The 25,184-nt window shown below is 42.0% G+C and overlaps 3 protein-coding genes and 1 long non-coding RNA gene across 6 annotated transcripts in view; 3 read left to right on the plus strand and 1 right to left on the minus strand.

Moving 5' to 3' along the window:
• Positions 1–11,373, plus strand: part of ABAT (4-aminobutyrate aminotransferase) — a 58,415-nt gene extending 47,042 nt beyond the window's left edge. For all 3 annotated transcript variants that reach the window (XM_068699588.1, XM_068699587.1, XM_068699589.1), the window contains exons 7-16: positions 150–230; positions 741–833; positions 1,474–1,536; positions 3,126–3,189; positions 3,671–3,819; positions 5,361–5,498; positions 6,900–7,067; positions 7,806–7,952; positions 8,233–8,344; positions 9,176–11,373. In XM_068699588.1, coding sequence (XP_068555689.1) covers positions 150–230; positions 741–833; positions 1,474–1,536; positions 3,126–3,189; positions 3,671–3,819; positions 5,361–5,498; positions 6,900–7,067; positions 7,806–7,952; positions 8,233–8,344; positions 9,176–9,297 — 1,137 coding nt within the window. In that variant the 3' untranslated portion in view covers positions 9,298–11,373. The remainder of the gene's footprint in view (positions 1–149; positions 231–740; positions 834–1,473; positions 1,537–3,125; positions 3,190–3,670; positions 3,820–5,360; positions 5,499–6,899; positions 7,068–7,805; positions 7,953–8,232; positions 8,345–9,175) is intronic.
• A 1,916-nt stretch (positions 11,374–13,289) lies between these two features.
• TMEM186 (transmembrane protein 186) lies at positions 13,290–15,029 on the minus strand. The gene is made up of 2 exons (XM_068699598.1): positions 14,913–15,029; positions 13,290–14,677 (listed from the first exon to the last, which is right to left on the minus strand). Exons 1-2 carry the CDS (start codon positions 14,919–14,921, stop codon positions 13,946–13,948), a joined length of 741 nt encoding a protein of 246 aa, XP_068555699.1. The 5' UTR covers positions 14,922–15,029; the 3' UTR covers positions 13,290–13,945.
• Positions 14,993–24,389, plus strand: PMM2 (phosphomannomutase 2). Its single transcript, XM_068699591.1, has 8 exons — positions 14,993–15,128; positions 15,393–15,504; positions 16,438–16,514; positions 17,397–17,488; positions 18,255–18,354; positions 19,383–19,458; positions 20,724–20,839; positions 22,826–24,389. Exons 1-8 carry the CDS (start codon positions 15,060–15,062, stop codon positions 22,928–22,930), a joined length of 747 nt encoding a protein of 248 aa, XP_068555692.1. The 5' UTR covers positions 14,993–15,059; the 3' UTR covers positions 22,931–24,389.
• On the plus strand, positions 20,846–22,252 carry LOC137864953 (uncharacterized). The gene is made up of 2 exons (XR_011101702.1): positions 20,846–21,094; positions 21,439–22,252. It is a non-coding gene; the product is annotated as an uncharacterized lncRNA (long non-coding RNA).
• Positions 24,390–25,184: the final 795 nt, after the last annotated feature.

A 25,184-nucleotide genomic window follows, 5' to 3' on the forward strand; every position in this document is an offset into this window, starting at 1 on the left:
TAGTATCACCTTGTTTTAAAACCCTTTGTGCCATGACTACAAATTTCTGGTTGGTATTTGTAATTACAATTCAATGTAACTGCCTTGATATCAACACAGTATTTTTCATGTAATACTGAAAAATAACATCTTTTCATTTGTCTTTGTAGAGCACTTTTGTCAACAGACCTGCCCTAGGGATTTTACCTCCAGAGAACTTTGCAGAAAGGCTGAAGGAATCTTTGTTATCAGTAAGTTTGAGATAGCAGTGATGAGGTGCCACATTTTGTGTTTAGGGACACGGGTATATCAAAGGATGTTATGGATTTTAACAAGGAACATTACAGATTATCTATTTTCCCACCTGCTTTCGCTCTTCCAAGAGACTGGAACCAGCAAGTGATGAAATCGAACCTTTTTTCTCTGACTTGACAGATGTGAGAGGGTGATGTGTCTGCTTTGTACAGATACTGCCTCTTTCAGGGTGGATTCAAGAACTGATAACACACTGCATTTTCACTAACTTCTGTTCACTGTGCTTTCATAAGAGATAGCAGAATATGTTGAGTGTGTTTTTCCTGTTGTAAACTGGAAGATCTTTGGGGGTTGAAACTGAGATGAGCTTCCTCAGGTGTAGTTAGAATCTGTTTTCTTCATCCCAGGCATGACTGGTTTCCCATTATATTGAAACTGACGATATGTTCAATTTACACTATAGCTGTGCTTAGTATTTTGGAGTAATTTGCTCTCTTTGTTGACAGGTGGCTCCTAAGGGTCTGTCACAGGTGATCACCATGTCTTGTGGATCCTGCTCAAATGAAAATGCATTTAAAGCAATATTTATGTGGTACAGAGTGAGTAAAATATTAAAAGTGGTTTGTTTGTTTGGTTTGGTTTTTTGTTTGTTTTGTTGTGTTTGTTGTTGTTGTGTTTTTTTTTGGGGGGGGGTATGTAGAAATTAGAATTAATCATGACTGCTATTATAAAACAGAGTAAGGCTTGGAGGCTCTCCAGGTTGTGATGTGTTTTTTATTCAATATAGTATAGAGTCTATTTAAAAGTTTTTATCTAAGCTTTCAATTCTTATTGACACAACTTTAGAAATGAAAAAATAAACAAAATAAAGAAAATGTATGTAGCATTACTGTTTATCCATTCTTTGGTTAACCATGTGATCACCTGTGCAGTGTGATCTGTTTCCTCTTCTTCCAGCAACGGTTTATCTTAAAAACTAAAATAAATTCTCATGTATTCCTTGGGACTTACCTCCCTGAAATGGTCTTCTTTCTCCTATAGTCGAGGCGACATCTTAAACTGTCATTTATCTGAAATAGGTTGTATTATGAAATGCATATTGCAGTCATAGGAACCACTCTCATTGTCTTCATTGGCTCTAGTTTGGAATACCAGAATTATTAGTTTGTGACTCAGCTAAAGATTCATTGGTTACAACTAAAGGATAACTGTTTTTGTTTTTTTTTGCTTTTTTTGCAGAACAAGGAGAGGGGCCATAATAATGTCACAAAAGAGGAACTAGAATCTTGCATGATTAACCAGGTAACATTGTTTTTTTACCACACCTATGCATGTAACATTGTTGTGGTTTTATAAAAGAATATTGGGAGGAAAATTGGCTTTCTGATCCTGAAGGTTTGTAAATTCAGAAAATGGTGAAAGACAGACCATTTCCAAAATATTCAAGACCAGCTGCTAGTGTTCTTCTGCATCCTTCCCAATTGTGAATTTTGGGAAGATCTCCCTTATTTCATGAAATGACACTAGAAAGGGAATAAAGTGATGGATGGGTCCATAGAGATTATTACTACATGCAACATTTTACAAGTATTAACAGTCCTTTTTATTTTTCCAGAAGCTGTAATTTTATGGCTTAAAATTCATCAGGGGGACAGTTAAAATTTGACTAACTGTTAACAACGGGTGGGATGAGGAAATTGAGATGCAGCTGAGAAATCTGAAATCCTATAAACTTTCAACTGAGGTGGTCTTGCTTCTGCCAGTCACAAATCTTACATGCAGCAATAGCAGAAAATGGTGAATTTAATTTCTTTTTGAGATACGTATCTTAGAAACGAATAACCTGCTGGTCTTAGCTTGACTCTTTCACTTGTCTAGGGAAACATATTCCATTCATTTGCATGGAGTTAGGGAACTCATTCGGCTTTAAAAATGTGGAGGAAGAGGGTTTGGTTTTACTTGTCTTCAGAATTACTTTTTCAAGTTGTTACTCAGCCTTGTCAGACAGGTGGCTGTGCCTGGATGGCACATCTTGACCCAAAGGAATAGGAATTTTGTGAGATGACTAAAGATTTGTGAAACTGATGATCACTTTTTGTCCAAATTTAGCTATCTAAACATTAGGATTCCCACTTGAGCTAATTCTCCGAGTTTTCTTTATAGTTGCAGGGGCAAGAGCAATTTTCAGAGGGCAGCTCATCCCCCTTTCTTGGAGCGATTCCCCAGAATCCAATTGTAAATTTTGGACCCTTCAGCCTGTAGCTGGCTGGGGTCCCCTGCAGGCTGCAGTGTGAGTCTCAGGCATGGTTTCTCTGGGGCACTTTTTTCCTCTCCCTGTCAGGAGAGCTCTGCTTAGGCTGAAACCTGTGCCCTGTGGCAGCACCGAGGGGCTCCGCTGTGCCCTACGGGGCCTGGAGCCAGCTGGGCCCAGCTGTGTCCAGCATGGGGCAGCCCCGGCCTCCCCTCGCACAGGCCCCGCCACCGGCACCACGCCCTGGGCACACAGTACATGTGTGCTCATAGTCTGTACAAAAAGTGCATTGTACTCCGTGTTCTACTGACGTGTCAGTTCATGTGCAAAATAAAACTACAAATCAGTATAAATTGCCAAATATTCATTAATACCAATGATATGCTTTATGAGGTCAGGAAGATCTTAAGGGATGACAAATGCGTTGTTTAAATGTGTCAGCGTAACAGTTTTTGATGGTGACGTTGAAGAGGCAACCTGTGGGCAGGCTGTGAGGGGCAGCAGCTTGGCTCCGACCCCATGCCCCGCTCAGGGCCATGGCCCTGTCAGGGCAGGGTGTTTGAGGGGGCCGCGTACAGCAGCGGCCCTACTGCTCACCTGTGGCCCCGCATGCTGACCACTCACTGTGCTTTGCTTTCAGCCCCCTGGCTGCCCTGACTACGCTATGCTATCCTTCATGGGCGGCTTCCACGGCAGGACCATGGGTAAGAAAGCACTGCCGGCAGCACCTTCCCTCCTCACTCCTGGGGTAAAATTACCACAATATAAAAGTGTGATGTCACCCGTTTGTACCATTTTATATTGGATCAGTCCCTGTTACAAACATGTTACCCAACATGTGTGTAATTGAGAGCTGTGCACCTGTTTTTCTTTAAACAGGTGAAACCCTCTAGACTAAGCACTGCTGTTCAGATTGATAAAGGTTCCCTTGTCCTTGTGGAATAGTACATATGGAAAGTGATGCTGAAAAGTTAGAGCACTCCACTTAAGTTCGACTAAATCTTATTCATCGATATTTCAGAAAAGAAAAACCTGGAACAATTAAGACAGACTTTTTTTTTTTTTTCTAAAAAGAAAAGCAGTTAAGAAAGTCCTGGTGTCAGGCAATTTTTCACCTCTTGGTAGCTTTTTTCCTGTGTTGTTCCTAGTCAGGTGTTTTTCTAATTCTTGTGTTTCTGGGTTTAGGTTGCTTAGCTACAACTCACTCTAAAGCAATTCACAAACTGGACATTCCATCGCTGGACTGGCCTATTGCTCCATTTCCAAGACTAAAGTATCCTCTGGAAGACTTTGTGAAAGAGAATCAACAGGAAGAAGCCCGTTGTTTAGAGGAGGTAAAAATTCACTGGCGGCTTTCTGTTATTTTGTTTTGAAATGATGAATAGTGTTAGTAGGATTAGCTGCTTTTCACTAAAAGAATGTTTTCAGGGATTGGAACACCATGTGATTAAAATAGCATTCACTGTTGTTTACAGTTAGAAGTTTGTCCTTGCTTTTCAGAAGAACAGCCAGTTTACTGTGAATTAAGGTCTACATGAATTATACTAAAGTGAAATTTCACCTGCTTGTTATATCACAGTGAATTAGCCTGCCAGATTTTGCAGAGGGACATGGACTAAGAGCTCAGTGCATATAATACTCTGCAAAGAGAACCTGTACCAATATTTCATTTTTTTTCAGGTTTTCTGTGTTAGCTTTCTGGTGTAGAGCTCTGATCCTGCCTACAGCTGCAGGGAGTGAGTGGGCAGAGATTCAGAGCCTTCCCTAGCACAGGAGAAAGGTGGGCAGAACCGAGTTCAAGGGAGGCAAACTCTCTGCAAGTACCAGAACCATGGGATTCCCTGTTGGGCTTCCAGGGATCTAGGATCTGTCATTTGCAAGGGGTTGTTCTCGAGAGAGGGCTTTGGGGAGCAAGGTATGATGTGCCCTGTGGCTGGAACAGAAACAGTGTGCCATCTAGAACATTCTGACCTCCAAGGAGTGGGCTGTGATGTGCTGAATGGAGCTCAGCAGCACTGTGTGGATGGCTGCACAAAGCTGGATTGGAGAGACTTCTCATTCAAACCTGCATCATAACTTCAGGGAAAACTGAAAGCACAGCAAATTGCTTTCCTGCGTTCGCACCACAATAGCTTATTGGGCTGGAAGGAAAGTGGGATGTAAAAACCAATCCACGAATGTTAAGCCATTATTTAAAAAAAAAAAAAAAAGCTAAACACTCTCTTGAAAGTCTGTAAATTTGCTTCCTGACTCCCTTTGGAAATCATTACTTTACACAGCCTACACAGGTTGTGGGCCTTGAAAGCTGTAAGTGGTATTTCAAATTCAAATGACACTACTAATCACAGCAACTGGCACTACAAGGTTAATTAGAACTTCTCTGAAAGCCCCTTATTAGCAACAGAATTTCTTCACCTCTTCATCTGATTAATTTTAAAGTATCTTAAGTGAGTGATTAGAAAAGGCAAATTTCCCACATTGCATTCATTAATACATTAGATGAGTTTTCTTTTGACACAAAATCTACTTTTTTTTTTAATATAGGTTAGGTAGAATGACAGCAGTGGCACAGCAAACTGCAGTGGTTTCAATGGTATTTTCAGCTGAAGTTTGCTGGACCTTTCACACCATCGTAGACAACTATGCAACTAGTTACAATATGCCTCAGGATATGGTTTAAACTTCATTATTTAGGAACAAGAGGGTAATGTTAAATCCTGGATGAAGTATTTGTGGATTCCTTGTGATTCCTGACACCTTTATAGCAAGAAATAAATTTGAAGAGTTGACGTGCTGCTGCTGAGGTTTGATCATTCTGGAAAAGAAATGTCAGAATGTCAGAAAGGAGAATGTAGCATAAATGTTTGATTTACAGGTGGAAGATCTGATTGTAAAGTACAGGAAAAAGAAGAAGATTGTGGCTGGAATCATTATAGAACCAATACAGTCAGAGGGTGGGGACAATCATGCCTCAGATGACTTCTTCAGAAAGTTACGAGATATTGCCAGAAAGGTAATCAAATATTTCACTGTTCACTCACTGGTAGCTAAACATGAAATTATTTGTTCCTGTCTCCAGATACTTCCTCTGCCACCACTCTGGAGCTTCACAAGCCTCCTCATTAGCAGTTGGGATAGTTACGTGCATGTACTGAGATACTAGCCACTCCTAGAGTCAGTACAGTGGTTTCTCTTACATTCGGTGCACAGTTAGTGGTTTCCTGAGTCCACTAAATTTTCTTTTACTGTCTAAATGACAGAGAAATTGCTCTGACTCATTTACACTGGATTACATAGTAGTGTTCTTTAAATGATAATGCCAATTTGTAGAGGTGGATTAAAACAATTTTAGAAGAGGAAGGTTTGGGTAAGGGTAATTTTTGTTTGACATACTTGTTTTTCAGGTCTTTTTGCAATTATAAACAAATTGAGTCTGTCTGTAAGTTTCAATGTGTCAATAAAACAATGAAAAGGGCAGATGCCTTGATACTCAGAATGTGAACTTACCTATTTAGAAGAGTAAGACAGACTGCTTTTTTCTCCTTAAACATCTGTATCAAAAGCTTTAATGTGTGTTTACAGAGAAAAGAATAGGTAATATTTTGAAAATTCTCTTTGGAAAAGTGCAACTTCTCCCATTGTTAACAGCTGCTCATTCAAGGGTGATATCATAAATAAGGTGAAGTGAAAAGGTTTGTCTTATCTAAAATGTGAATCTGCAAAAAGTACTTGGCAACTGTTTTTAATGACAGTGTCATGATGTAGTTTGATCTTCTCGTCCCACAGCTTCAACAAAATAGTCCTTCAAGTTAAAAAAAAAAAAAAAAAAAGCCAGTTAAAATGAGTAGCTCCTTCAGCAGATTCATCTGAAAAGGCTGTTCTTTCGGTATCGTTTTAGGTCCCTACACTGAACATATCATGCTGCTGGTAGTACTTTTGCGCCACAAATGTCTGACTTAGATTGGAAGCTCAGACTTCTCATCTAAAACAAACAAAACTCCTGGAAATGAGGTTCTACTTCCCCTCAGAGGGTTTGACAATGCCACTTAGACTCCTCTTAGATGTTTTTAGGTATCTCTGTGTTAAAAAAATAATATATATATATATACACACACACACACACACACACATTCATACATATAAAAAAACATGTATTTTGCTTCTGAGTTTAGGTCAAAAATATGTTTCTGTTGCCTTTCTGAAAAAATAGCTGAGTTCCTAATTGTGCAATCTAATGCACAATAAATATGGCAGCATTGGTCTGTGGTTGAGGAGGGGAGATTTGGAGCAGTGAAGGTGGAGGAAGGAGGGATGTTACATGTAATTGACTTGTATATATCATTTCACTAGGGGAGGTATTTTTGTTTTTTAAGTGTATGCTCATGTCCCCTGCTTTTTCCATCTGTCTCCACAGCATGGCTGTGCATTCTTGGTGGATGAGGTGCAGACGGGAGGTGGCTGCACCGGAAAATTCTGGGCCCATGAACATTGGGGCCTGGATGATCCAGCTGATGTGGTAACATTTAGTAAGAAGATGATGACAGGAGGATTTTTCCACAAAGAAGAGTTCAGGCCAAATGCTGTAAGAGTTTTCAATGAAAAATTGAACTTTCTGCTAGTTGGTGCCCCCTTCATTGTGTACCTGTAATGTCCATGGACGAGGCAAGCTTTCTTTCAGTAATGCAGGTTCAGCTAGATAGAGCTGCTGTTTCTTAGATACTTGCTTTGTGCTTACATGAGAGTCATCTTTACTTCCTCACGTTTATTCTGATTGCTCTCAGTCACAAAGGTCATAAAGCTGGTGGGAGAGAGTGAAGAGCTGGGTTTAGCCTGCTGAAGTAATCCTCAATAGGAAACCAGCCACAATTTGAATAAAACCGTACCTTTTCCGTATGATAAGTTGGTATCTTCAGAGCTTATATGTAAGCATTTTGAATTGTTATCAAGACTTATTCTTCATCGTAATGTCATTTTATATATAATAAATGAAGAAACTAAATGGGAAAAGATAAAGCTTGAATGCAAAACCAGTATAGATGGTACTGGTTTCAACACCATCTACAGCCATGTTTCAATGAGATGTCAGATTAGCAGAATAGAAGGCACTAAATTCATAGCATAAAGCAGTTGGTTGCCCTTTGTTTCTGCTGAGCAGGGCAGCTGTATTTTGCTCTTAGAACAAAAAAGGGGACTTGGTGAGGTTAGTGCATGCTTTTTGCTGTACCAGATGTTGCATGACCAGTGTGATGGCTTGCTTTTTTTTATTATAGTGATTTTCCTGTTAACATGTTCCGCAACTCTCTTTCCATCCTTTTTCAAGCCTTACCGGATTTTTAACACCTGGCTTGGAGATCCATCCAAGAACCTTATGCTTGCTGAAGTCATTAAGGTTATTAAAAGAGAAGACCTCCTAAACAATGCAGCCCATGCAGGGAAAGCGCTACTGACCGGGCTGCTGGATTTACAGGTAAACATTTGGAAGGCTTATTGTAGATAAGGGGAAATTTGCTGATGTGTTAGGATCCGACCTCATGCAGTTTTAAACACTGTGGCTGCGCAAACTGTTGTCAGAAAGGGGCAAACAACACAAGGTTGTGTCAGGCATCCAGACAGTGCGCAATAGCTCCACTCCCCCAAAACGGAGGAGGCAGCAGGTTCTTCACGTGGCAGAATGCCTGGCAGAGCTTGCCACCTGGTGCCCTCTACTGCAGCAGCTGCCATGCATACATCCTCACCTCTCTTTGCAGGCTCGCTACCCCCATCTTATCAGCAGAGTTAGAGGAAGAGGAACATTCTGTTCATTTGACACTCCAAATGATGCAACTAGAAACAAGTTAATTACAATAGCCAGAAACAAAGGTAAGGCAATTTGTGTGTAGTTTAGCTTCAAAGGACAAACAGGATATGTGATGCTTTAAATTGTCCTTTTTTTGTATGCTGTGTGTACTACACTATCCAAGGACAAAAGTGAATTATAAACAAACTGTGTTTAGGCTTTTCTGGAAATAGATGTATTTTCATGAACATTTAAACCAGTCAGTTGCATGTACATGCACCTTTATCTTTTGGTCTGATATTACTAAAGAGGCCTGTGCAGGGCATATATTTCTGGTGTCACTTTAATATTCCTCTGCAGTGAACCTCGGCATGGCTTATGTCTAGAAAAATGAAGTTAACTGTCACACAGGAAAACACAGGGAGGATGTGGAATTTTATGTAATACCTAATAACAAAATACATTGAGTTGCCTAAAATGGGGCTCTACAACTGCGTGTCCCTTTTACTACACAGGCTGTAGACAAGCCTGTATTTCAGGAGGGGAACTTCATGCTCTGAAGCCTAGTATCCTCTTTGAATTTAACTGTGGGTCCTGGGTTTGCAGCTGTCAGTTTTTTGCTACTTTCATCTCTTGAAAGAAGCAGGTGTGATGCATCCTAACTACTGTGCAGTGAGATTTTAGTGTAAGACATCAGTAACGTTTTGTTCTTGAAAACTAAGCCAGCAGAGAGAAAAGGTAGAGCCATTTGCTTCACAATACACCAACTGATGATGCTCTGTGTGATTGTATGGTTAGGAGTGATTTGGGAAGCTTCTGTTGCCCCTCCCCAGTGATGTGAACATTGCCAAATATTCAGAAAATGCAGTTCTCACAATGGGTGGAAATGACTAAAGAAACTCTTCTTATCTTAGGTGTTGTACTGGGAGGCTGTGGTGACAGATCAATTCGTTTTCGTCCAACGCTGATCTTCAAGGATCACCACGCGCACCTCTTTCTGAACATTTTCAGTGACATCTTAGCAAACTTCAAGTAAAAAGCCGTTCTCTTACACTGAACAACTAACTGATTATGAGATTAGTTTGCATTAATTCATGTCTTCTCCACTTACAAGATAAGTGTAAAGTCATAAACTAAGGGTTGTGTTCTGTCTGTAATGCTGCCCAAGGCAAGCTGCTCCATGCAAACTCGACCCAGGCAGAGTATTGGTACTGGTCACCAGCATGGTCACCAGCAGGTACCCGCAGCTGTCCTACACTGTGCACAGAAGCGGTGGCCCTCCATCCTTGGGTCCTATTAATTGCAGAGTCCTCCATGCATCCATGGCCCTGACTAAGTTGTCTAAATACGACCTGGTACAGTCTGTTTTCACAGATAATCCCAGTAGCTTTACTTGTGTCCAGAAGCAGCAACAAGTACTAAAAGCCACATGCCTGCCATGCAGAAAGTGCTATTCTCTAATGGTAGATAGAACAAAAGAGGTGTTTCAGGGAAAGCTTTGCTTTCCACCACTGCCAAGTACAATATCTTACAGAATAATTTCAAGCTTTACTCCCCTGAATACTGAAGTCTGCCATACCACCTGGATCATGACACTGCTCTACCTAGCCGTTAGCCTAAACGTACTGCTTGAGAGGCACTGATGCACGCAGCCACATGTACGGTGCCATGAGTGGAAGTGACATCCTTCCCTCCTTGTCCTGGATTTTAAAACTCTTGACTTCTCTTAGAATTAGAGAAGAGAAAGCTATACTGAGATGTATGTAATTTGACAAAGCTTAAAGAATTGTGTGAAGCACATTATTTCTATCTCTGTCAGCAATCTCAAATTATTTGGGCTTATTTTACCATTTGCCCATAATATGCCATAAGAGCCATTAATTTAGCTATTACAAGTTCTACATTAATAAGGCTGTTGTAGAACTACAGCAGAATTGCTTGATCTTAGCCATTACCTGACATCAGTGCCACTACAGTGAAGGCTTAGTCCTAACTGCACATTGTAATGCAAAGTAGTTGCGTTGTTCTAATAGGTTACTCTTAAGTTATTGATGCTTCAGAGGTCTTCTAGAAAGCCACAAGATGAAAAAGTTGCAACACTTTGTTACTTTTATCCTCTTCAGAGAATTGTTCTGGACATCTCTTTACTATTTGCTTAAGGCTGACTTGAACTAGTTCTGGTGCTTTTTTTTTTTTTCCCTTCTCTTTCTTTGGCTAGCAGGCATCTGACTTTTCCTTAGCAAGTTTAACTTTTGTATTTATGCACCAAAAAAGAGGGACCACTTTTAGACTTTACAGTTGCCCTATCAGCAATTTCTAAGTACATAAGAGACAGAGCAGTTAAAGGATTTATATATGTTTAATAAAGCTGCCAAACTGTGAAAGGTTTCTTACCTGCTCCGGTAAGTTTTAATCATGGTTTTCCCATTTTCCTATTTTTGAGTACTGGTATTGGACAACTCAAGAAAGCTGACTTCTGCTAGCTTAGAAACAATGGGATTTCTATAAACCTCTCTGCAGAACCCAGAATTCTGGTACCAGCTGGTCAGAACCCAGGCAGGTTTTTGAACAGAGGTTGTTGAAATCTGGAGAAAAGACTGGTGGATTGGTGTTCAACAAAACCTCACTGTCATCACTGTCCTCATAAGAGTATTATCATCAAGAGGAAAGTCAAAACAAGAACTGTGTTTGACCACATTCTGGGAATTAGTTCGTTCAACATATCAGTGCAGTAGTTTTAGTAAATGTCTCTAGCAAGTCTTGTACTTCTACAGAAGCAAAGGTCCAGTAATTTGAAGTCTTACCACATCTTCACTTTTATTATGAATACTCTAGGTGTTTTTATAATTTTTACTGACACTCAGTAACTGTATAATTGTGTACAACATATTGATGAAATCATGTTAGAGAATACATAGAGAGCACTGCAGCTGAAGCATATAAAGTTAATATTGTTTACAGCATACTGTGGACAGTGCCAAATAAATGTTTAAACAAATACTTAACTACACTTCATGGTGTAACTAGTAACTGCACACAGATTCATAAAAAAAAAAAAAAAAAGACATCTCATGTGTAATCAATATTCTTAAATAAAATATTTATAATTGAAGTTCTTCAAGACTCTTTGTTTTAAACCTAGCATATGCCTAAACTGAATCACTAGTGCTTATTAAATATATTATTACAAAGATAGACAAACCTCCAGAAAACTTGCTATATGCATGCAATCCACTTGAGTCAACCTGTACTTTACTGCCATAGTGTTTAGGCCAAGGAAAAATTACTTTCCTTTTGATATTGCTGCACCACTTGGTATTAGCCAAAATTTAAAATAATAAGGGCCCCATTAGGAGAAGTTTAACCTGAGTAAACAGTAAATGATGATTAGCCTGTATGTTATAATGCCAATTTTACTTACCTGCATCTGCTGATCCACCAAGAGACAGAGGTTTCAATAGGCCTGAGGAAGAAACAGTGAAAAGAATTCTCCAGACTTTGCTCTTGTGAAGTTTAGCTTATTTGCCATAATTCCAAATGAAGTAATTGCTAGAAGAGCGGTGTAAGGTGTTACCTTGCTTGTAACAGTTACAGAGTTTTAAGTTACAGAGAACACAAACTACATGTTTCATCTTCAGCTTTAATTCAACATAGCTTTTAGTTGTCTTACCTGTTTTCATGTCAGGTAAAATCAGCCTGGGGGTGGGAAGGAGGTCTGCAAATCCAGTAAGTGGAAGGGTACTGTCCATGTTAAAGCATTCCCAAGTGAGCAAACAAATCAAGTGGTGCTCTAGAGGACTGAGTTCCCAGGCTAAACTGTTATCAGTGGTGTAGTAAACAGAAGATTGTTGAATTCATGTAGTCTAAGATAATTTTTGGCAACATTTACTGCAGTTTTTGGAACTTAAGAGTTACAGAATCGCACCATCATCTAGGTTGGAAGAGACCTCCAAGATAATCTAGTCCAACCTCTGACCTAACACTAACAAGTCCTCCACTAAACCATATCCCTAAGGTCTACATCTAAACGTCTTTTGAAGACTTCCAGGGATGGTGACTCCACCACTTCCCTGGGCAGCCTGTTCCAATGCCTCACAACCCTTTCAGTAAAGAAGTTCTTCCTAACATCTAACCTAAAACTCCCCTGGCGCAACTTTAGCCCGTTCCCCCTCGTCCTGTCACCAGGCACGTGGGAGAACAGACCAACCCCCACCTCGCTACAGCCTCCTTTAAGGTACCTGTAGAGAGCAATAAGGTCGCCCCTGAGCCTCCTCTTCTCCAGGCTGAACAAGCCCAGCTCCCTCAGCCGCTCCTCGTAGGACTTGTTCTCCAGGCCCCTCACCAGCTTCATCGCCCTTCTCTGGACCCGCTCAAGCACCTCCATGTCCTTCTTGTAGCGAGGGGCCCAAAACTGAACACAGTACTCGAGGTGCGGCCTCACCAGAGCCGAGTACAGGGGGACGATCACCTCCCTAGCCCTGCTGGTCACACTGTTTCTGATACAAGCCAGGATGCCGTTGGCCTTCTTGGCCACCTGAGCACACTGCTGGCTCATATTCAGCTGACTGTCCACCATCACTCCCAGGTCCTTCTCTGCCTGGCAGCTCTCCAACCACTCATCTCCTAGCCTGTAGCTCTGCTTGGGGTTATTGCGCCCCAGGTGCAGGACCCGGCACTTGGTCTTGTTGAACTTGATGCAGTTGGCCTCAGCCCATCGGTGCAGCCTATCCAGATCCTCCTGCAGAGCCTTCCTGCCCTCGAGCAGATCGACACACGCACCTAGCTTGGTGTCATCTGCAAACTTACTGAGGGTGCACTTGATCCCCTCATCCAGATCATCGATAAAGATATTGAAGAGGACCGGCCTCAGCACCGAGCCCTGGGGGATTCCACTAGTGATCAGCCTCCAACTGGATTTAACTCCGTTAACACGAACAGCAGTGATGACAGTAGTGATTAAATGTTATACATACAACCTAAAACAAGCATAAACATGAATACATGCAAAGAAGGACAAGTAGCTCCAGATTTCTAGATTATAAAGGTTGCAGTTATTAGGATCTAAATCAAAAAATAAATAAATAAACAAGGGATTGATCATACACTGTCCCTGTAATTCAGAGCATCATAGCTTAGGGACGTTCTTCCTATATTTCACTGGGAAATAAATGTGTGTTAGAGGCTCCTGAAGTGCTGTCCCAGTCTTTAATTTTACATCAGGACTGAACCATCAGCTCGTCTAGCACAATGCACCCCTGTGCTGCCGAGTTTTGTTCACTTCCCCGAGGATGGACTCACAGCCATTGTCCCTGTGTACTCCTAAGAGCTGGTCAATGCATCATTTCTTTAACAATGACATCAAAATTCGACAGAATTTTTGCAGTATTATATGTATTATTTACTGCTTGTTAACGCATGAGCTTGTAACTCCTAGAACAGCAGTGTGACAGCAATACCACACACACTGTGAAACAGAAGTGATCTGCTCACACCATAAATGAGCTACAAAGACATTTAATCCATTGGATCGTTCACTACCATTTCTACTTTCCACGCTGAGCACACTCACCAGCAGGCGTCACACAGGAAAATGACACAAGTATGTCAGGGTATCAAAGACTTCATAGAAGAATAAGCACAAGGAACAACGCAACAAGCAGAATTATCAGGAATTTGTTATTGTATCACTGAAGTTCTCCAAATATTTCCCTGAACTTCTGTCTGTCTACAACCTGGCCGTATTTAGTCGTGAAGTACAAGGTATCTTTGCTGTTATATCGTTTGAACTGGAGAAGCAGCTCCCCTTTGACATCTCCAGCTTCATCCGAAGTCATCACTGTCTCTATGGGGCAGTAAATGTCATTCCGCTTTCCCCAAAATGTCAAGTGGGCCACTTTGACTGTTCTGCCGGATTCACTCAGGTAGATGAAGCCAATAATTCGTCTGAAAAAATAGCTCATCCCGTACAACATCACACCAGCGAAGAAAGCCACGCCGGTTGTATAGAGGAGCACAGTCTGGGAAGCCTGGCCCTGCAGGTAGAGGTAGCAGACGGGAGGCACCACAGCCAGGGTGGTCGCGGTCTGCAGCAGCTTCAGCCTCGACAGCGCCCGGCAGTATTTGATCCCCGGGAACCTGTAGACCACTGCGAACTCTTCCGCTGCCTCCGCTACCGCCTCTTGTGGGACCGCAGCGGCCGGAGCCGCCCCGCACAGCCCGGCCGCTGCCACTCGCCGCGGCTCCGGGCGGGCAGCGACGCCCCCGAGCCGCCAGCTCCGCACACACAGCAGGGACCCAACGAGGCGGGGAGGCCGAGCGGCCGCTGCTTCCCCCGTGCTCGCCCGGAGCCCATCCTGGAGGCAGCTCCGCAGGGGCAGCGCTGCGCGGCCGCTGCTCCGAACCCGGCAGAGCCCGGCCTGGAAGGAAACGGCCCCGCGGGTCACCGCGAGCCCCCCCGGGCTGCCCCGCACCCGCCCCGGCCGCGCAGCTCAGCCCCCCGCGGGGCGGGCAGGGGGGGGCTCGCACCCGCGCCTCCCGCGGCTGAGGGGGGACAAACGCTGCCGTGACACGGCCGGGGCCACGCGGCCCCCCCCGGCTCGGCCCCGCCGCCCCGCTCCCCCCTGAGCCGAGCGCTGCCCCCTCCCCGCTCACCAGCGCCATGGCACCGCGCCGCCCGCCGGGAGAGGAGGCGGGGAGGGGAAGGGGAAGGACGAGAAGGGAAGGGGCGGAGGGGGGCGGGCGGGGAGCTCCCGGCGGCCCCGTGGCGGATTCGCTTCCTCCCGTCCCTCCCGTGCCGCGATGGCGCCGTCGCAGCGCTCCGCGCTCTGCCTCTTCGATGTGGACGGGACCCTCACGGCGCCGCGGCAGGCGAGTGCCCGGGGCCGGGCTGGGCGGGCGGGGCCGCACCCGCCCCGGTACCGGCGGCGGCCCCTGGGGCAGGGCGGGCTGTGCCGGGCTGTGCCGGGCTGTGCTGGGCTGCCTCGGCTCCTTGCCGGCCGCGTTCAGTGCCAGAGCCAAAGGCAACACCCGAAAGGCGCCCTCGCTTCTGCTGAAAGCCCTGCGCGGCTGTGCTGGGGTTTAGCGGGCGCTGCAGGGCGCTGACAGACCGAACCGCTTTGTTTTGGCATCTAGAAAATCACGGCTGAGATGGCCGAGTTCCTGCAGAGGCTGCGCCAGAAGGTGAAAGTCGGGGTCGTGGGAGGCTCGGATTTCGAGAAGATCAAGGAGCAGCTCGGCGAGGACGGTGAGGAGGGATGGGGCTGACGCAATCTGGTGCCCGGGGTTGCTCAGAAGGAAGTCCTGAAGGTTAAATGCTAACCCTGCTCGTCTTCCTCCTTCCTGGCTGTAAACCTTGCCTTTAACACACGTTGCACGCGGTTTATGAGCAGCTGTTGACAGACATTTACAGCCTGCAGGCAGTGTCTGTGTCCTGCAGGCATTCCCGTATCTTCCTAAGGGATTGCTAGGAACAATGAAACCCCAACCCCGTGACAGTGCCTGGAAGGCACCCACCTCGCTGGTGCCTTGAGATGTAACTCCACATTGCACACATGTGTGTGGGCTCCTCCGTCCTAGCTCGTCCCTGGAGGTCCTGATGTCGTTAGCAGTGGGGTTACTGCACAGAGATCAATGCTTGCGTTGGTCTTTGAGAGACTCCTGAATGGTCTTTACCTAACTGATGCCACTGGTGCCTGTGATGCCTGCGTAAGTCAGAATTTGTTTGGTGTAGGAGTGGTCCCCAGCAAGCCATCTCCTTTTGCATTGCCACGGGATTCTCACAACTCTGACATCTCCTGTAGGTTGGTACCACTGAGAAAACAGACCTAAAACAGTAGTATTTTATTTGTTGTCTGTCCCGGCTGCGTGCCAAGTTTTTGCAGTATTTGACATATTCAGCCCCTTGCATTTAATGCAAATGAACGTGCTTGCAGGAGAAGAAGAGACTTTAAGCAAAAATAGAAATAACTTGACTGAAAGACTTAAATGTGATTTGAGGCGCGTGCTAATCTTGGAGAGAAATCAGTGGTTTCAATCTTGTGCTTGATGTTATGCTGCTGAGCACTTCACACTTTATGATCTCATGTTTGCTGCATTTTAACCTATGTAATATGTAAGGCAATTCTACGTGAAGAACATAGGGGAAATTACAAGTTACTACGTTTTTGTTTGGTTGTAGTGGTTGAAAAATTTGACTACGTGTTTCCAGAAAATGGTCTTGTAGCATACAAAGATGGGAAATTCTTCAGCAAGCAGGTAAGTGCGAAATTTCCAGTAAGGGGAAATTTTCTAAACAGGATTTTGCTTTCTTGCTACAGTGCAGTCTTCTATAATCACCCTCATTAAGCCAAAATTTCTGCTATTTCTGTATGCTACTTCTGTAGCAGATCTGTTCGCTCTCTGGTATTCTCAAAAGCACATCTGGAGCCTGGAACATCCGATCGGATAAGAACAGTGAAAATCCTGGAACAGCATTTCCCTCAGCGCAGCCATAGGACACATGGCCAGGCCTCTGCCCCTGGAGTTCCTATGGAAGCTGGCACTTCCTAGCCTAGGCTGTTAGGCCTTAGGGTTTAGAAAGTTTCTTTTAACTCTAATGTAGGTACACTTTAGTATTCAGAGTGTACATTCTGATACACTGTATATGCTAGAAGGTATTCTAAAGGAATAAACAACTGTTCCTAGATCCTTTAGTCACGTACCTTGTTTCAACAAGTAATAGTGATGAAACATTTAAGAGATCCTGGCTGAAATCGCTGACTTGGAGAGGTGGTTTCCAGTTTATTGCAGTCTCGATCTCCATTCTTCATGCATGGCTACAGCAGCCATTAACTGCAGTTGGCTTTCTAGGTTTGCTCTCTTTGGCAATGTTTTCTTGTAAAGCAGGTACTAGTACGGAGCATATTAAATGAGCGTTTCTTTTTATGGTTAAAAAACAAAGCAAAACAAAGTAAGCAAAAAGAAAAATGGGATCCTTAAGTTAGTACCATGAGTGCCTCACTTGAGACTTACTTATTGAAGGAATATTTCTTCATGGTATTATCCATATCTGATTATCTAATATCTGTGTTTTCTGTGTGATTTATTTTTGGAATCTCATATTCTGGACCTTCGGTTAAATGGTATTTATTTTGTTAGAACATTCAGGGTCACCTGGGTGAGGACATACTTCAAGATCTAATCAACTACTGCCTGAGTTATATTGCAAAGATAAAACTGCCAAAGAAAAGGTATGTGCATACACGCATCGCGGGATCACCGTGTTCTCCATGTTATAGTGTTGAGCATCGGGATGTAAAGCAGACTTCTCATTAAAAAAAAATGAGTAATTTGTGGTTTAGGAACACTGTAGATACAAAACAGTGATAAATTCATGCATACAGAGACAAGCTCCCAAGTGGAGCAGGTGAAAATGATTGAAAAGGCTGAAAAAAATCTACAGAATTTGAAATACCAATTGATCACTCATTTGAGAGGGAAAGAAGTTCAATTTTTGAGTAGGAGTATTCCTTGATAAGTCTGGACTTCAGCAGCATAATGCTTTCCGGAGATGAGAAGTATGAATTAAGATCAATTCTGTGTGTTTGCGAGGGTGCAGCTGCTCGAGTCAGTAATGTCTCCCACATGTGAGGCCAGCTAGAAACTCTGCCAAGATTCTTTTTTGCTGTTTCACCTAAAAGATGCCAGGCTGGTGTGCTAGTGGCTGAGCGTCTGGTTGGCAGGATGCTCCAGTCACATTTTTAAAACAAATCATGCCTTTAAAAGTTAGTAGTGATGACGTTGAGGTTGCTAGATTCAAATAAAAGTCCAAAAGATTCCCTCATGCCAGTAATGCTGGGTCCTATATTCGTTTTATGCATACAATGAGAGCCTGAAGGAGACAGGCTCTCACTGAGCCCCACTGTTCTTAGAAATAAATGAAACCTCATCATGATACTCAGTGTTTTGAACAATTTTTCATCTATTTTCTATCTTGTTAATCACTTCTTTTTCCAGGGGCACTTTTATTGAATTCCGTAACGGGATGTTGAACGTGTCCCCCATTGGAAGAAGCTGCAGCCAGGAAGAACGAATTGAGTTCTATGAACTTGATAAGGTGAGGTACAACTCTTGAAAAATATCCAACTCTTCTGGAAGAGGCAGTTATAGCCAGGTTATGATTTATGAAGGTTATGAAAGAACCTTCTATACTTTGTCCAGTATTTCATTTTATTTTTTTCAGTGTGTTTTTAACTAATTTCCTTCTCCAGACTTCAGAAAATATATACAGTCGTTAGTTTTTTGTTGCAATAGTTAACTGAGATGACTTGCAGAAGAGGTGGGCTTGGCTCATGTTTCTTTTAACCATATGTCCAGGGTACTGAATATCCTACCTCCACATACATGTTCCTGAAAAACCCTGTCGTAGACAAAACTGTACTTAACTGCAGCACTCTGTAGTATATGCAGCCTCCATCCACTCAAGTCAATAAAACTATTCTTTTTCTCCTTTTCTTCTCAACTCTCCAAGCCTTTTAAAGCAGAACTTAAAAATCAAGATCAAACTATTTGCTCTCATTTATTTTCCTTTGTACACAGCTAAATGTGGGAGGTCAAAATGAATCTGAGCCATGGTATCAGAATTCTGTTCCCTGCTACACCGTAACAACTGCTTCTGATGTGATACAAGAACTGAAATCTACCTCCTTAAAAGCAGTGATTGCCTGTGACTGGGTTAACAGAGCCCGAGGCATTCTGAAAATACCCTTTTGAAATACACGGTGTCAGAAGATTAGCACCATTCTCCCTGTGCCTCAGTCACCCCATCTGCAAAACTGAACTCTGCTGGGAGATGAGGCATACCTCCTTAGCATCCTAAGATTTTCAGATAAAAATGCAAATATCACAGCATGTATGTCAAGTTTTGCTCTTATTTTATACAAGCTGGTAACAGATTAAAATGGAAATGCTCTCAGCACGCTTTCAGTAATACCAGAATGCAGCTCTGTCACACTAGTCCTGATACCCGGAGCTTTGGGTATTTTGAGGGTGGGTTTGTTTTTTTTTGATTGTCTTTTTATTCCTGAGTTAACACGACACATAGCTGATGGTTTTTTTCCCCTCCCCCTTTTTTTTTTTAAACAGAAGGAACATATAAGAGAGAAATTTGTAGCTGATTTACGAAGAGAATTTGCAGGAAAAGGCCTCACATTTTCTATAGGTATCACATTTGAAATAATTTCATTGAAAACCATTTCATTTAAATTTCATGTAAAACAAATAACATCCCCTCACTGCATGCAGTACAGCTTTTTTTTTACTTTTAGGTTTTCATTTGGTGCATTTTAAGTGAAATCAACAAAGAATGTCATTGCCTGTCATCAATTCGTTATCTTTCAATGTTAGTTGTGTTAGTTGAGCAGATTCTCCTCATTTTAAAATGTGTTGCTCATCAATTTTGATCAGAAATACATCGGTACTATTTCAGTAGTCCGTGGTTCTTTAGTTCTATAGCTGCGTTGAGTGGGAGGAAGGAGAGGAAAAAAATCCAAAAGCAAGTGCAAACAAAAAAAAAAGTGATAATAAGGTGGACTTAATTTTCCTGTATTTCTTCTTTTTCCCTTCCCCCCCTACTATATTACAAAAATTTTGCCTTTCACTTTTTTAAATCATTTTTTCAATTCAATAAAAGACATATGGGTGATATTATTGATATAGTGTTAAATCACTAATGCAGAAGTGAACTGCTCTCCTAAAGCATGCTGTAAATACCTTTTTGACACTCACTTCAATGGGGAAATACGCTTATATATTGATAAAGTCCATAGATTTGGAACTGGGACATTTTGTCACAGAATCACAGAATTTCTAGGTTGGAAGAGACCTCAAGATCATCGAGTCCAACCTCTGACCTAACGCTAACAGTCCCCACTAAACCATATCCCTAAGCTTGTCCTAGTCCTGGACATTGCAAAAAGAAAATCTAAGATCTAATCTCAGTGCAGCATTGGTAGTAGTAAAGTAAAAAATGTTGCCCTGATAGTCAGTGACCTGTTAGGTTGAGTTCCTCCTTTTCCTGTTTTGAAAGCCTTAAAAAGCTTTTGCGTAGAGACAGAAAAATCTCAGTATGAAGCAATCTCTCTGATTCGGACACTGTACACATTTATTTCTCGGTAGTTACAAGATGAAGACACTGTATGGTACAGCAATGGCTGTATTTAGTCGTGGTTTCCTTCCAAAAGTCAAAAGATTAAATGTAACTTTAAAAAAAAAAAGAAAAAAAAAAACTCAATTTGTTCTAGAGAAGTCAACGGTGTTTGAGAAGTTGCCAAGACTTCTATAAAATACTTTATGAAAATTCCAGGGTCTCATAGCATTTCTGTAAAGTTTCTTCTACTAAAAATGTTATTCAGTTTTGTTCTTCCTCACTGTCTCCTAACAACTCTGTTCTTATAATAAAGATTGCTTGGTTCACGTCTATCCTAGGAGGCCAGATAAGCTTCGATGTGTTCCCAGATGGCTGGGATAAGAGGTACTGCTTAGGAATCATCGCCAAAGACGGATACGAGACGATTTATTTCTTTGGAGATAAGACTATGCCAGTGAGTATATTGTTTTGTATATGCATTTTGGAGAAGCTATTTTAAACTGCAAGGACTGTAGGTTCTAATCACTTGCCTTACGCCTGAGAAGAACTGAATTCAGAATCTGTATGTCAACGTGGGCCTGTGCTTAACTGGCTGCGCAGTACCGGTCAGCATAATGCTGGGAGATAGCTACAAGCATAGATTTTCCCTGTTTTCTGAAGTGAGCAGAGTGAGCTTAACAGAGTTAGTACTGGAATATGTTTTTAAATTGTGCTTCTGTAATTACATTAGAAAACATAGATGACTTGACCATTGAAAACTGATATTCCTATTTGATTGCTGTAGATAGATGTTTTTTCTTGGCTGGTGATTATTGAACGTTTATTTTCCATTTAATTTCATATGGTATCTTTGCTAACCACTTTATCAGTCCCCTGTTGAGAAACTGAACTTGCATCTAATCCCTGAGAGAGGTACACGATAGGCTGTTTCACAGGCTTTTGAAAATACTGGGCAGAGAACTGACTAGATCTAGCAAAGGGTAGTAGCAAGCACAAGGATTTGGATGAAATTCAGGCTGCCTGCACATGGCCAAAGGATGGTGTTAGGCTAAGCTGCACAAGAAAAGGATTAGTTCTGTACAAACTTACAATTTTATAAGTTACAAAGAATGTCGTAGTTTTATAAAGTTAGAAAAGCCAAGCTTTCATAAGAAAAATACAGGCTTTGTATTAAGTCGTCCCACCCCACTTGACACCAGCTGCAAAAGTAATCAGCTTTCCCTCTGGTGTAGGGTTTAAAATCAGCTGCCCCTAAGCTCTATAATTGCCAGTGCAGCATTTTCAGGTGTGAAGTAGCAGGAGTTGCTGTTTTCTCACTATGCAGCAGTGTGGCAAGCAATGTACAAAAATTAGATACCACTTCCAGTAGCATGAAGCTGCTGCTCTCAGGGATCTCTGCTCACGCAGGTGGTAGCACCTTTGGCAGCACCTCAGCCAGCTGTGAAAGAGCCTTTCCTCACTCTCCTGTGACTAGAAGCCAGTTACAAATGCCACATCAGAGCAGTAGCTAGCAAGGCCAACCTGCTGCAGTAGCAAAGGATCAACAATGTTAACAGTCATGTAGCTAAAAAGGAAGGAAAGCAAGCTGGAAGGAAGAGGATAACGCAAGTAAGTTATAAATATCTGTTCTGGAACAAGCTTTACACCTGGATAAGTAAACAATTTTAAAACAATTTCAAAAAGTTGATACTGGTTTGCTATACAAAACTAAAACCCTGGCTAAACTTAGACTGCGAGTTCTACTCTTTCCTTGCCAACTCTAATGTGTGGGTAAGGAAGTTCTCATGCAGGTGTTCGTGATGTTCTGCAGAAGTTTCAGCACAGGAGTGATATAAATGTGTTATGCAAAAAAAAAAAAATCACAAAATGGTGGTTTGCAGTTTGTTTTTAAAACTTTCTGGAAGATGATATCTCAGGCAAGACTTCTGGCCCTCAGTTTACAAGAATGGCCATCTCTTTTGGAAATTGACCTGAAGGGATCTTCTTTGTTGTTGTTTGAAACCTCAAATAAAATTTTCCTGCAAATTGTTTAGTTATGCTACTTGCTCTTATGTTTCTGAAAAGAAATCGGGCTACTGCTGAGTGCTTGCTAAGTTAGGAAAGACTGATTCTTTCCTCAGCATCCTCTCCCCAGTAACCGGTTCCAAATGTAACGGCCCCTGCAGAGCTAGCAGGATCAGAGCACTGCAGCAGTAACCTGCCTGCTTTAGTACCAGGCACTAGTTAAATCAGACCTACATTTCAGTTTAACATTTCAGTTTGTTTAAGGTAGCTATTTTAAAGGTGTCCTCGTTGTCATTCATTAGCAAGCTGTTAAGTCGGCATGTGATTCAGTCTTTTCAGCATTGTCTTTATGTGCTCCTGTTCCACCCTAAGGCTGTGTATATGTTAAGTAAATAATGTTAAAAACTCTTCTGCTTTTTTCCTTTTCTCTTTTCAGGGAGGGAATGACTATGAAATTTTCACAGACTCCAGAACCCAAGGCCACAGTGTCACATCCCCACAGGATACAAGAAGAATCTGTGAAGAGCTATTTTTTAAGTAAAAGACTTTCTTTTAGACTTCATGCTTACAAAACGGTTAAGACAGCTTAATGACTCAAAACATCTTCATTTTATAATATGTTTTTCACAACTGGTCATAAATAACAAGTGCTTTGCAGGTCCAAAGGGAAGTGTTTTAACTGAAGCGAACCTTTCCAACCTGTTAGAGTACAGTACAGCTCATTTAGGACCATCCTTTCATGGTTTCCATTGGCAAAAATACTTTTTGGTTAGTTGTGATTTTATTCTTCTTATTTGATTTTGTTCCAGTCAGGCCAAAAGGGTTTATTGTGTCTCATGTGTTTTCCTGTGAAGTGTTACTTCGGGAACAGTAACTAATTTCACTTAAACAACTCGGTGTTTCTGGTCAGAGTAACCTGCACCTACACTAGCATCAGCACAGTCTCCACAGGCATGGACCAACTACTAGCTTGGACTGCAAGCGAGGACACTATGCTTAGGAATGGCAGAAATTGACTCTCTGCTGCTTTTGTGCTTAATGTTACAGGAGTCTAAGACATGAAAAGGTGATAAACCTTTATGTTAATGCATTGTCTGACATACTCTTGGTAGTATAAAATGCTTTATACATCTGTGCAGGGGGAAAGGAAGAACCGTGGCGTTCTATTTTTCATCACTTTGGTTTAAAAAAAAAAAAAAAAAAGGGAAAAAACTAAAAATCCTTAGCTAATTAATTACACTTTCACTCCGTCCTCTCTCCCAAGGTAATCTGTCTGCTGTCGATTAATAGCCTTAAAATTGGCCCATAAGGCATTATACCTAGTTTTGTCTTTGAAGCTGCTATTTAAGAAAACAAACATTTTGATTTATTTTTAAATATTTCCTTGTGCTATGAAAACATGAATTATAAGACACTTAGGATTTTCTTGTTTAAAACTGGAAGATGAGTAAAAGATAGGTTTGGGTTTTTTTTCTGGGGCTGGAAAGGCAGAACTGAGCCAGAAGTCCCTGACCTCATACATATTCTGGTCAGACGGCGTGCTGAGTCTACTCCCATGGGACTAGCCGGGGCTAGTTACCTCCTCAGGACAGCAGCTTGCTGTATCAAGGCACAGCATGGTTAACGGTACCTATACTTTTTGCAGATGTTTTTAACTCTGCAGTAGAGAAGAAAAAAAAACAATTATCACTAAAGCAACTTGAGCACAGTAGCAAAATGCAGTTTTCTCACTAATTACATTTCTGATTTTCCTGGGAGACTTTATGAGTAGATGAGGTTTTTAGTGCTACGATAAAATAAATGACATAAGATGTTTCAATTAAAATTCAAATTGAAGTATGACAATCAGTGTAACTGTTAATACTACTTTTCTCATCTGGAATTAGGAAAGTAATCTCTTGTGTGAACAGTTTGATTTAGAAAAGGAGAATAAAAATCTTTTTATCATGGAAAAAAAATTAACAATTTGTCATTTTGGCAAATAAAATATTTTAAGCAGATCTGTGGTATATTGCTTGTCTGTACAATTAAATGACTAAATCGGATCCTTCACATGTCAGGTTTGCATGATACTGAACAGTTAAAAAAATGTGTACAAAATAAAATCCCCACAGGGATGAGGAAGGGAATGTGTGATGCCCTCCTCAGAAAACATCTAGCCTTCTAACACACTTTTCACATGCACACTTCCCTAGGGTAATTCAGCCTCAACCATTTTAATGGAAGCAGATGCTGGACCAGACCCAGTTGTAGTGCAAGAAGAGACTTTAAAGAGGACCAGAGTCTATTTGCTGCTTTGTATGTACACAAATGTGGTGCAACTAATTATTGAGTCACTGCACCATTGTTCCTTATAGTAGCAAAAACCTGTGCAAAACACTGTGCAAGACCAACACCATCTTTGTTTTCTACCTCAGTGATGATCGTCTGTGTGCACATGCCTTCATAGCAGTTACCTTGCTAGTCCTGTGCAGCCATTGCCAGTAGGTAAGGTTACTGTCAGCCTCTTGTACTGCCAGCTGAGAAGCAACCAATCACTCAGGAGGAGGAAAAAAAAAAAATCCATAGTCCCTTGCTTCTAGTGTGCTTTCTCTAGTGTGAGCTTATAGCGCTAGGACATGCACAATCCCTCCCACTTTTGGCAGCAGCTCCTTGGGTCCCAGCCTCTGAAAGCTGTCTAAAGCTTTGCTGCAGCATTTTTGGCTGCTGACTGCTTTGTTTTAGGAGCACCTTCTGCAGTGTTCTAGCCTTGATCCCCCAGGGTTCAGTCAATGCAGCCAGGCTATCCTCTAATG

Source organism: Anas acuta, chromosome 15, assembly GCF_963932015.1.
Source record: "Anas acuta chromosome 15, bAnaAcu1.1, whole genome shotgun sequence".
In the NCBI taxonomy this organism is placed as follows: domain Eukaryota; kingdom Metazoa; phylum Chordata; class Aves; order Anseriformes; family Anatidae; genus Anas; species Anas acuta.